At 42.2% G+C, this 13,385-nt stretch overlaps 1 protein-coding gene across 2 annotated transcripts in view; it reads left to right on the top strand.

The window, feature by feature from the left end:
* LOC107210716 (protocadherin alpha-C1-like) overlaps positions 1-8,006 on the top strand; it is a 75,524-nt gene extending 67,518 nt beyond the window's left edge. The window contains exons 4-5 of one of the 2 annotated variants that reach the window (XM_015641908.3): positions 5,101-5,202; positions 5,642-8,006. In XM_015641908.3, the coding sequence (XP_015497394.1) occupies positions 5,101-5,202; positions 5,642-5,712 (173 nt within the window). In that variant the 3' untranslated portion in view covers positions 5,713-8,006. Of the gene's footprint in view, positions 1-5,100 lie in introns of both variants that reach the window. The other variant, XM_015641907.3, reaches the window with a different exon arrangement.
* Positions 8,007-13,385: the final 5,379 nt, after the last annotated feature.

The raw sequence follows: 13,385 nt of genomic DNA, 5'->3' as shown, positions 1-13,385 counted from the left end.
ACCCCCTGCCCTGGGCAGGGACACCTTCCACTTCCCAGGGTGCTCCAAGCCCCATCCAGCCTGGCCTTGGACACTTCCAGGGATCCAGGGGCACCTCAGCTCCTCTGGGCAGACATGACCCTCGATATCTGACACTGTGTAGGAAATCAGGTATTTCAGAGCAATTAGGGCTTGTTGAACCAGTGCCTGTTGACCAGGGGTTTTATGTTTTTCAAGTCCTGTGAGAGGCAGAGGGCTAAAATACATGACTATTAAATGCCTCTGGAAGAGAAAAAACATTAGCTCTGCACCATACTCTATTCCCTCCAGCTTTCAGATAGGTGATTTGAGGATATGGAGGTTTTTTCGGTGTAAGTCTGCCTGCACACTTCAGACAGCAGTCACGGGATGGAAGAAAAAAGTACTTTGAAAGACAGCCTAGAAGTCCTTTCATGCCAACTAAATATGTGACCTACTCAACTGCAGAGTGTCTGCTGCTCTGGGTTCCATTTAAAGTCTACTGAGACATTTGTATTTCGGTGAGAGTAGGAAAGGGATGGGGTGAAAAGTTCATCTCCTGTTTTAGCTTGCAGACACACAGGCAAAGAAGCATCAGGACCTGCAGGTGCAGCCTAGATTTTGGGTTCTGCTGCATGCAAGCATTTAAAAATTTAATTATTTGGTCATTGAACATGAAATATGAAATATTCCTTGAGAATAAAAGAAAAGGTCCAAAGTAATCCCATAAATTACCCCAGGAAATGACCAGACAGGCTTTTATGTATGAACTCTGGCAACCTCCCCTCTCTAGCTGTAGGAAGAAGTGTAATGTCTTAAAGTAAGTGGTATAAATATAACCAGGGGGTTTCTTTTATTTAGATTTTCCTCTAAGTTTAGTAAACAAATTTGAAACATTCAATTAAAGATGCAGAAAATATGCAAGAGAAGTACAACTAATCCCATTAAATGTAAAATGACACATAAGTAGAAAGCTTTTGTTGTTGAATCCCTGCTGATAAGAAACAGATGTTTAAGGAAGCCTTGGAAACTAGGTAGTAAATGACATTTATCCTTGATCTGAAATGCCTAAACATAGATTTTGTTAGTACAGCTGAACTGTGACCTTCCAGCCTGCCAATACAGATAAACACACGTGTTTTCAGGTAAATCACGCAGAAGAGACATTTCCTGAGGACTGACAAGCCCCACTTGTAGGAAATGATGGTTATTAACTCATTAGATGTCTCTGTCTTCTTGTATGCAGTAAGGATAATTAGTTTCCTTTGGCTTAGTGAGTATTAAGGAGTATTAAAATGCTTAGTTTGTATGGACAAATATATTCAGGATCTGGGACAAAACCAGACATAAATGCAAGCAAACCCCCATAGTCTGACAGAATCCTGATTCCAGGGTAAGTGTGATGGGTTTGTTGTGTTTGGATGCATGAAGTCAGATGTTTTTGTTACAAATGTTACTGGTTTCATCTGGTGAGTTGATTTGCCAGATCAGAACCAGATTAAAGGGTTGGTTTCCTGCTCTGAATTAGATTTCAGTAGTGCAGATGTGTATGTGCACCCCATTAGTCTGGCAAGAGGTTTCATGCAGGAGATTCTTTACCTCAGGGATACCCTGGATTCTTCACTTTACTGTATTTATGTGGTAAAATGGATAACCTGAAGTCGCTGTCATTGTCCTGTGTTCAGCCTAGTAAGTTGATCAGAGGGCTGGAGCACCTCTCAGGAAAGGCTGAGAGAATTGGGATTGCTCAGCCTGGAGAAGTTTCAGGGTGACCTGCCTGCCTCTTCCAGCACCTGAAGGCAGTGCACAAGAAAGATGGAGAGAGAATTTTTAGAAGGGCCTGGAGTGACAGCACAAGGGGAATGGTTTCAGATCCTCACAGAGTAGATTTAGATTAGATATTATGAAGAATATAAGGTAAGTGTGGTGAGGCCCTGACACAAGCTGCCCAGAGAAGCTGTGGTTGCCCCATCCCTGGAAATATTTGAAGCCAGGTTGGATGGGACTTGGAGCCACCTGGGATAGTGGAAGCTGTCCCTGCCCATAGCAGGGAACTGGGTGATATTTGGGGTCCCTTCCAAAGGGCCATTCTATCATTTTGTGTTTCTATGCTCACATCAGCATGGCCCAGCCATGCACTGCAGCTCCAGCTGTGCTGTGGTGGCCCTGCAGCCCAGAGGGTGTTCTCACCCTGTACTCTTCAAACTAATTTTTCTGCTATTCTCTGCTACAGGGCTCTCCCCAGCCAGAGCAAGGGTGGGTCAAACATGATTTGAGGTCACCTTCAGCTGTCTTTTTCATGTCAGGAACAGAAAAAGATCATTGGGTCTGGGCCAATATTTGGAATCTATGTGTGGGCTTGTTGGGAAAAAGAGAGGACTTATTTGTCAAATAGGGCTTAATTTATTGTGTGCAATATGAAAGCTCACATTTTTGTATTGCAGTAGAAAGACAATTGATTAATAATTTGGAAAAAGCCCAAGGCACACATTTTTCACCTTTGTTATTTATCACCTTAGAGAAACAAAAGAGATATAAAAGGTACCTGAACTAAACAATTTATTAAGCAGAAATGAAAGCTGGTTTATATTAATGCATTTATTATACAAGGAGTTTCTAGGACACTGTTGTTACTTACAGGAAATACATAAAAAGTCTGAAGCCAATAGTTAAGACCATAGGAAATTTACAGAAAAGCTACAACTTATAAAATAGAGGAACTTTTACATCAATAATAACTTCAGAAAAGCTATTTGAGACTCAAGAGGTTAAGGTCACTAAAACAACATTAGCAGTTCCTGGAAAGAACATAAACTCAAAGCTTCTTTATCATTAAATACAATCTTAGGGGGAAGTGTACGGTGTCTTTTAGTTCTTGATTAAATATCTCACTGTAAAAGCAGTTATGTCATGTGGAGGTTCAGAGATGCCAAGGGTTTCATGTGCCAAACCTCTTACAGAGATGAGTTCAGGGATGGTTCTGATGTGTTTTGTGTACACATTTCTTGGGCTTTGTAACATGGACCTGCTGCATCTCTACAGAAAAGCTTAAAAAAGGAATTCTGCTTCCCAGCCTGGTTAGGTTTGCTGCCAGGCAGCAGAAAGGTTGTCAAGCAGCAAAATATGTCTTTTCAGCTTTTGAACCTAAAAGGAGAGCCTTATGTCTGCATGCACCACACACCATTTATTTCATAAAATAAAAAATTGTACAAACAACTGAAGATGAAAAATCATTAAAGATTAAGAAATACAAGATCTAGTAAAGTTAATACAGCTTTCTTCATTGAAGCTGCAGGGGTGCAGAGCAGCCAGTACCAGATGTTTTCTGGAAAAACATTGGGGATCTCCCTCTACATTGCTTTGTTTTCTCCTCCTGCCCTCTTTAACCAGTAGGACATGTAGGAATTCTCAGTTTCTTCTCCCCCATTCAGTCTTCATCTCCTCTTCCAAGGGACATGGAATCCCTCTGAAATGGTTTTCCAACACAGTTCCCCTTCTTTATCCAAAATATCTTTACCTCTTCACCTGGACAGCTCTGATACATGATGCTGAGATTTAATCAGATCAGTGGTGTTGGAATTGTTTTTGTGGTATTGCAAGGATTTGTGTGGGGCTAGGAGTGTTATAAGAGTGGGAGTCCCATGTTTTGTTACTGCACTTTTAGGGTGTAGGTAGGAAAGTTTTCCTCTGATTTGAGGGCTTTAGCATCAGAGAATAAACATTGAGCTTTCCCCTGATCACAGTTGTTAAAACACTTAACATGATACATTAAAATAGATATGCTGTTCCTATTCAAAACTGAGAGTTATGTAAATTACAGCAAATGTTCAAAGTATAAAAGGAAAGAAAACAACCAAGTCTTTAAGGTTTTCTGTCACAGGAAAACCTATTCTGTTGCATTTTATTATGCTAGAAATTCATCTTTGTCAGAGCAACATACGCAAACATTTCAATCTGATTAACTCAATCTAATCAAAATAATGGAAATGAAATTAAAATTTACTTCATACTGCAAGCCTAAAACTGGGATAGAACTTCACTTTCTATTTGCCTGTATAAAATACTGTGATCTAGAGAGAGTATCAGGATATTCTGTGATTATTCTATGATTCTGTGAAGACCACGAATATTTCTGAGACCAGATTGTGCACCCTGATGGAAGCAGTCCTGCAGTGTATCTGCCCAGGAAATTCATTTCACTCCTGGTTTTGCCCTGGGGCTGTGTCTGCTGCTCAGCCACATTGCATCCATACACACAAACACACGTGCTGGTTGGCCTCAGCTTCCTCCCTGGGATGCACCAGCTCAGAATCACACAATGGTGTGTGATTCCAAGTTCTCCCAGGTTTGGAGGGGACCACAGCAGCTCATCTGGAACCTCCCTGTTCAAGCAGAGCACACAGCACAGGATTGCATCCAGATGGTTCTGGAATATCTCCTGTGAGGGGAACCCCACAGCCTCTCTGGGCAATCTGTTCAGTGCTTTGTCACTGCACAGGTAAGAAGTTCTTCCTCATGTTCAGGTGGAACTTCCTGGACATCCATCCCTGTCACCTCTTGTCCTGTTGCTCGGCACCACCAAGCAGAGCCTGGCTCCATTCCACTCTCTTGACACTCTCCCTTCTTTCCCTGCATGAGGATTCCTGGGCACATCCATCACAGGCTGGTCTGCTAAAATACCCACCTGGATGTGCATTACACCAAGGCTGACACTCCCTGCCCTGGCCACTCTTCTAACCCTGTCCCAAAAACCCAACACCCTCAAAAACACCCTTTTACCACACCATGCACGTGCTTGTGTTTCCTGCTACAAAACACTACAGTGGGCTGCACCACAGTGATCTCTTACTCCAAACACTTCAGATCCAAAAGAACAAAATGGGATCCAGAGCCTGTTGCACCCAACAACACGTGGAGTGGGTCAGTGCATGCAAACACTGAGCAGACTGGACAAGAACCAGTGGATAAACCCCCAGATGAGCAGCCAGGAGAGCGAGAGTCACTGTAGGCTGAAGCCAGAGCTTTCAAACAGAAAGCTGTTGCTCACTGAGTGCCTGTGTTTAAAGATGCTTTAAGCTTTTCTTGCTGTTTTGACTTTTTCAGAACCTGAGGCGGGAGAGGTGTCCCCCCCAGTGGGAGCTGGTGTGAACAGCAACAGCTGGACCTTTAAATTTGGACCGGGCAATTCCAAACAAGGTGGTCCTGGTGAGTTGCCAGACAAATTCATTATCCCAGGATCTCCTGCAATCATCTCCATCCGGCAGGAGCCACCAAACAGCCAAATTGACAAAAGTGACTTCATAACCTTTGGCAAGAAAGAAGAGACCAAGAAAAAGAAGAAAAAGAAGAAGGGAAACAAGACTCAGGAGAAAAAAGAAAAGGGCAACAGCACCACTGAGAACAGTGACCAGTGAGGGAGTTATGCTGAAAAAAAACCCTCTTAGCCAGTTTTTGTAATAATGGCAGATTTCTCCTATGTAGCAAATCCCAACTTCTTCCTACTGTTAACAAATTTCCTGTATGTACAGACTTGAGAAAATCAGCAGGAAATTCAGTGTCTGTCTAAATTGCTTAACAGGTTTTGTCTTAAAAGCTTTATTAAGTCTGGTGTTAACTCTTTTTCTCCACTCTGGCTTGTTTTCAGAATCTAAAAAGCAGACACAAGTTTCCTTTCTCCTACGCCGAAAAGGAGAATCTTCACAGTACAGCCAGTGAGAGGTTGGACTCTGCACTGTGGTTCCTGTGCTCCTGTCTTGATGACACTTACAGGACAGGTTTAAAAGTTTTAATGTTGTGCACCCTCTATCTGATTGGAAATATTTGTGTGCAGATGTCAGCTAGGTGATATGAGACCAGATTATAAAATGCAAGAAGAGCTGGTAAATATGCAACAGAGGAAAGACCTAATGAACACAAATGTTCAAAGATGTTCAGGCTGAGGAGAAAATGTCTGAAAGGAGATGAGCAGACTTGTCAAATCCTGAGAAGTCACGGTGTGGAAATACTGACTCCTATACATGACGTATTGTACACACTGCTTCAAATGAAACCTCACATTTACAGCTCTTTAAGACACCATAAATTTTATCTTTGCCAAGCAAGCCATTGGAAAAAAATAGTCCCTTAAAGCCCTGCATTACCCTGGTAAGGCTAGCCCTCAGAGAGTAAGAAGGGCTGGGCTGACATCCCAGGAATGTAACTGTGATGCTGTGTGTCCCTGTTTCCACATTATTTTGCACATGATGTCTCTGAAAAGGTCAGAGTTTTTCCACGACACTTATGCAAAAGAGAGAAAAAAAGTAACATTAACTATGCTATTTGTTATTTGAGATATTTATTTATAAAGAAATATAGCTGTAAATGTTAAAGAAATATGATGCCCTTTAACCCAAACAGAAGTCAATCTAGAGCCATTATAAATTACAATTGCTGCTATTAAAGTGCTTTAGAAAAATTGCCTGAAACATCTGTATTATATCAGCCACTTGCCAATAACAGCTTTATTCTGTCGGGTGACTTGGGGGCTGCCTCTTGCATGTATTAATAAATACAAGGATATCTTCTCTTTTTTTTTGCATTTTTCTGCACTTTGAATACACCTTTGCAAACAAACTGTCCTAATATGAAGAAGCAGAAGCAAACTCCTCACACAAATGGATTTACTAACCTGCTAGCTCTGTGCAGTACCTTGGTGTTACCTCCCACACGACCTTTTCTGATTTTAGTTTTACTTTTCTATGAGATTATGAATTTCTGACCCTACTAACACTCCTTATGTAAAATTCAAGTACTGTATGTATGCTGTATGCTCTTATAAGGATCCTGAAATATTTATTCTGTGCTTGTGTATGTGAATGTCAATGCAACTATTATTAGAGTGGACTTTAAGCTTTACCGTTGAATGTAAATTCATTATTTCTTTTTTGTACACTTGTGAAAAAGTGGAGTAGTGTTAATTTTTTAAGCCACTGTTGATTATCAGTTTGGTTTTTTTTTGTGTATGAGACACAAGTAAAATATCTTTCTTAAACCAAGCCATGCATGCATTTTGGGATTTATTGGTAAGAATCTGTGAAGCTGAAGTTCTGTGAATTACTAAACCTAAGGATATAAATGGAGTATTGAATGTGGTTGAGGATGTTGATATAAAACCAATACATGTATTTTTAAATAGAAGCTGATGAGGGAATTCCAAGGAGTTTTCTACATTATTGTACATTCACAGAATAAAGCTCAAGTGTCGTGTTAATTGGAACTGTGTAAGAAACTACATAGCTCTGAAATTTCTAAAGGCCCTTTAATCTAGGATCAAAGAGAACAACTGGATTTCTTGAGACATGTCCTGGATGTTTTAAGTTTCCAAACTGCTGACAGTTCAGAATAGAACAATTCCTATTCATTTTTAAGAACCTGCAGCAAATCTTAAAACATCACAGCAAAGCTCTAATAAAAGAATTCTTATCTCAAAGCATGAACCACCAATGGCCTCATGTGGTCTATTTAGAGTTTTCTTTTGTTACCAGTCTTGTTTTACTGGCAATAAAAAGGTGCTACTTGAGAAAGAGAATCCTTGATTCACTTTTAAAGGCTAGACAAGAGGAAAAAAAACCTTAAACTTTGGGGAGGGAACTGTTCTTTTATGCAAATGTGCTATGCAAGTACATTTAGTTGGGTGTTTTTTTATTATTTGGTGACTAATCCAACAGCTCCCAAAATGTTCATCAGCTGTAGTTACTGTGGTAGCTTAAACACACAGAAGAAAACTGTTGTTTTGTATTCATCATCAAATAGCTGTCTCAATGCCTCTGGCAAAAATTCAGCACAAAGATTTCATTCTTACAGGAATCTTCTACACTTGATCATTTTTAGATTTTAATTGAATATTGGTTTTTCTTTTGAGTGCTTGCATTTTCCCCTATGCAAGCCAGTCTGATTCATTCATTTTTCATCATTGGCCATACACAGCTGGTTTTCCAAGGCTTGTCTCTATTAAAATGAACCAAGAGCTACAGTATGTCTCCAAATTGCTGGTTTTAATACAAAATTACATTTACCAATGCTGCCTTTGTTACAGGTGCTCACTGCAGGGGGACTCTATGCTTGCGTGCCTTGGGAGACAAAACATAACCTGAAGATAATAATTCCAGCATGATTATCAATGCTGACAATCATTCCACTGTGGAGAGCTGAGAGAACAGAGAAAAAGCTCTCAGAGGAGAGGAGGAGCTCTTGCTGGAATTGTTTGAAAAGAGGCTGGGTTGCACTGGGATATACATTCCACACATTCACTGTTTTCAGAGGACTGAATCAGGCACCTCAGACTTTATAAAGATTTTTCCTTATTTGGACTCTCTAGGATAACTGGAATGCTGAGATGTCTAGAGTGAAATTTGGCTATTTCATAGCTAATATATAAATTATACCATAGACATCCTTGATTTTGGGTGTCCAGGAGGAGGAGAAACCCTTGGCAAGATGTTTGGAGGACCAGGGGTAGGTGGGGGCAGAATCTGCACATTCCACCACAGTTTAAGGGTTACTGTTTTAACACCACACAACAATGGAAACTGAGCAACAGAGGTGGCCAATAACAGCAAAAATTAAGAAGATTTTTTTTTTAATCCTCCTGCTGACAATGAAATGAGCATGACAAAATACACTGCAGAGTTTGCTAACAAGAAAATTACAGTTTTGGGGCCTTTTACCACTCAAATGATTTATATCTTTCAGAATCTATATATACTTTCTGTGAGCATATTGTCTTTAGAAGTCTGGTTTCTATGCATATGAGATCAGTGATGAAAACTATTGGGCTTTTATAACAATAAACCTGAGCTATGTTGTGTATTAATTACATCCTGTCATTAAAAAAAAAAAAAATCTCATTTTACATTAGGCTTCTAAGATTTAGTCTTGTGCAGTTTCTTTCTGCTCAGTACATGGGTCATTGCACATCATACCAGGGGATCTGATTAAAGGTTTTCCAATCATCTCACATCAGGGGAAGAACATAGAACCCAAAATGCATTTCCCAAATTTCATATATGAAGAGCAGTCATGAAATTAATTGCAGGTGATTTTGATATCTTTTAGAATCTTCTTTCATTTCTGCCTTTACTTCACTCATTCAAGACCTGCTTGTGTCAACAACTGGGTAAAATAAACCAGGTACAATTTTCCCTCTAAATCCAACTCTCCCCTAGCAGCAGTTTTGTGGCTTAGGAAGGACCTGAGCCACTTCCCTCATTTGAGTCTTAAAGAATGAGCAGGTTCCTCAGTTTTACTGTTGTTTGACTGCTTAGAAACTACTGTTCCTTGACACAGACACCTTTTTAAGGCAGTGCCAAGAGTCCTGTGTTCTGTTAAGGCTCCTGTAAATATGCAGAAAAATCACTTTAATCAAAAGGTTTGCCTTGGTGAGTGAGTGTACCCTGAAGTCCTTTGGTTTCCTCCTTTACAAGTCTCCAAAGGAGAAAAGAGTGAACAGCAGTGTTTTGACATCACCCATAGCTGAATCTGCATGAAGCAAATAGATTCTGTGGGAAGCAGAGCTGAGGGCTCCAAGCTCAGCAATAATAAATTGTGGATGTGAAGGGCTTTGTGTGGTGGCTGGAATCATAATTAGGCTCACACACAGCCTGAGTGGCTGGCTTGGCTGCACCAAAACTGAGCAGAGAATGCACAGCACAGCTCTAACAGAATAAATGCTTTATCCCGTTGAACTGACCTTGTGCAGCTCGAAGCAGCACGCCATGGAATCGATATTGATAGCATAGACATTGATTTCCCATTAGCTCTGGATGTGGGGATGCTGTTCTCTCTGCTCTCCTGGGTTCATTCTCCTCTCTGTGGATCCCTGGAGGGATCCCTGGAGGATCCAGAGTCACTGCTCTGCATTCACAGGGTGAGGGGGGTGTGTGTGTCCAAGCATTTCCAGAGAAAGACACCCCTGTCCTGGGCTCACCCCAGAGTGTGGCCATCAAGGGAGGGGATTCTGCCCCTGTGCTCAGGTGAGACCCCACCTGCAGAGCTGGCCCAGCACAGGGAGCACCTGGAGCTGCTGGAGCCAGGCCAGAGGAGGCTCCAGGATGAGCAGAGGGATGGAGCAGCTCTGCTGGGAGGAAAGGCTGGCACAGCTGGCAATGTTCACCTGCACAGGAGAAGCTTTGGGGTGAGCTCAGTGTGGCCTTCCAGGACCTGAAGGGAGCTGACAAGAGAGATGGAGAGAGACAATTTACAAGGGCCTGGAGTGACAGGACAAGGGGAATGGCTTCAAACTTAAGAGATTATCAGTTTAGATTATATGTTAGGAAAAAAATCTTTCCCTGTGAGTGTGAGGAGGCCCTGGTGCAGGCTGGATAGGATTTGGAACAACCTGGTCTAGTGGAATGTTTCCCTGCCCATAACAGAGGGGTGGAACTAGATCATATTTAAGGTCCTTTCCAACCCAAACCATTCTATGATTCTACATATAAAAATCTGGGGCATGGTTATATTGTTGTACAGAATACTTCAATAACCACTGTCAGTGATAAAACTGCTCAGGTATCATGAAAATCTGATTTTTCAAGGTGATTCGGCTATGATGACATTAGGCACCTACTTCTAGAATATTTGTAGTTCAGCTGCCTTAGGCTGGCTTAGAGAATTAATGAATGAAATCCTTCAGCATGAAGTACCACAGAATTACCTCTGCCACATGGTGAGAGGAGCATATTTTACACTGCACCATGGATTCCCTTTCACATCCCAGGACAGCCTCCATGAAATCACTCTGACACAGGTATTAACATCAAAAGATGACAGAGATGTGTGAAGTAAACATCTCTCAGAACACCACACAGTTTGAAAATATTAAAAATGTTTGCCTGCCAGTGGTGCCCAGAGCTGTGTCACTGTTGTCTGCCAAAAGACAGTGACTCATCCACATTTGGGACCTGATGTCTGAAGCATATTACAAAACAGACATGCTAGGCTTGAAAACTGGATTTAAAAACCTTGACAGAGGGTCAGAAATACTAAAGTGGCCTTCATACCAAATAGAACAGCCCTGATTCTGTGTCACTCCCATGCCTCAACTCCCTTGATCCTTCGCTGTGGTGGGGGGACCTGTGGGCAGCAGCAATCCTGAAGAGCTGATCCCATTTATGCTGCCAGGTGGGAAATGTGAACCTCCAGGCTCACCATGGCAATGGGCTCATAAATGGGGTGTTGGGTGAGGAGTGACCATGTCACCAATGTGCCATCCCAGCAGGAGTCACACCTGAGCCTCGTCCCAAATGTGAGACCCTGCAGGGCTCCTGGGAGCTCATCAGTGCCAGGGCATCACATGTGATTTCAGCACTGAGGTGGGGTAACATCAGAGCTGGCCCTGGCAGCCCCTTCCTGCTCCTTTGGCAATATTTTATGACACTTCAAGTGTCTGGGCACCACTTGAGCTGCACTGGGGAGAATTAGAAAGTCCTTGCCCATTAATTACAGGAATGGCACTGCACAACAAGGCTGACAAGATGTAATAATTGTTAAAACACATCAAACACAGCCATCCTAGACTTCTAATCCTGCAATCCTTTTCCTGTTAGATAAATCCTTCAGCTTTTCTGTGGCTCAAATTCTACTTAGTGCAGCCTCAGTGGGAGCAATGTGTGTGGTTCTGGGGTAAACTAGACTGAAAATATCCTAACTAAGCCCCCAGTGTGTCTTAGCCCCCGTTGAGGGAGGCATGAATCACTCCCTAGCTTGAAGAACTTCCTTCTGTGGGTGTTTAAAGAATCCTGCCTGAAGTCTCTCAGGTATGTACTGAGCAGTCACAAACCAAATCAACACCGTGTGCTTCCATACATTCCCACTTCTACCCCCAAATTATCTACATCTTTAACAAAAGCTTTTGCTGACTGATGACCAACTTTCTCATCATCACCTGTGGTGCAAACAGGCTCAGTGAGGACCCAGGATCTTGTTCTGTGGGCTGGCACAAGAGGCTCAGGACCTGTCAAGAGCAGCTTTTTCAGCCTGGTTCTTCCTGGGTGCTCTGAACCCCAGCTGTGAGCAGTTTCATCCAGGGCCACATGGTGACATGATAAGGGGCTTAACTTTGCTGATCTTGCTCTCACCCTTCACCTTCAATATAAAAGTTTCCTGAGGTGTATGCTAGATAGGAGAAAAGCCTAAAATAATGAAAAATCTAGCCTAAAATCTGCTTGTCTTCTTACATGCTTAAAAGGGGATTATGCAACACTTAGGTACTGGCCTGTGAGGAAATGATCCACAAAGCTCCTGATGGGTGTTTACACAATAAAGAGGATCTGCCAAACCCCAAGGGTGTGTAAATTGTGTCCAGCTACTTGTAGACTCAGAAAGTTCTTTGTACAAATATAAGCAGCCACTAAGCATCACAAAAGCTACCTTAATCTTTCCAAAGCCACGTGTAACAATCTCTGGATAATCTACTTTAGTGCAGTCACAATATAAATAACAATCCTGAAGTTGAACTGCATCTTACCCTGGAGGGTGACTGCACTGAAAATGGCAGGCACAAGAACCTCCTACAGTTCTCAAGTAAAAAAACAACATGAAAAGGTGAAACCAGTTTTATTTTATCCTCAGGCTCCCTTCATATGCACCAGAGGAGGTCTCAGCTGGCCACATTGAGTCAGATTCTGACCAGCAGCACAAGCAAAGAGATATTGATTAGCAAGAAAGTGATAAAAGGGTTATGTGACTGAATCCTTTCACAACATTAGAAGGTACCAGAGATTCAAAGTGTGACAGGTCAGTCCAGGTCACTAAATGCACTTACTTTCAGTCAGAGGGAGTGGCTGGTCTGCTTACAGAGCTCACTAATGGCCCCCTGGGTCAAGCAGGCTTTCACAAATGCACAGCCCTTATCATCTTTAAAGCTGTCAGATATGCTGCTGGGCTCATGGCAGGAACTGCTGACCTGTGAGTTACACTGGCACATTTTTTTGTATCTAAGAAAAAAATTAAAATTCCCATGAAGCATCTTGGGTTGGGCCCTTATTGTGCCCTGCTGGGCTCCTCTGCCAGCCTGTCAGGCCATGTACGATCATTCATTAATATGCACACAGGCTCCTGCAAAGCAGCCTGGCAGTAACAGGATATTGCAGTGCTATAATGCCAAATCCTTCACAGCCTGATCAATATTGATGGTGCAGTTAGTTCTGCATTGATTAACTTCCAGAGCAAAAGCCCTCTAGTGAGGGAGTTGTGTGGCTGTGCAGCTGTGGGAGATAATAAATAGCTCACCCCAAACTGCAGGTGTGTGTGCAGCACAGATGTTCCACCGTGCAGTGAGCGCTTACAGGAGGGCTGCACACCCTCCAGGGAATTTATGTTGTGCAAAGTCTTGTCCTTCCCCTGCACAGAGG

This window comes from Parus major, chromosome 13, assembly GCF_001522545.3.
Source record: "Parus major isolate Abel chromosome 13, Parus_major1.1, whole genome shotgun sequence".
In the NCBI taxonomy this organism is placed as follows: domain Eukaryota; kingdom Metazoa; phylum Chordata; class Aves; order Passeriformes; family Paridae; genus Parus; species Parus major.
Note: the sequence above shows the minus strand (reverse complement) of the source record. Positions and strands in the feature narration are given on the sequence as shown.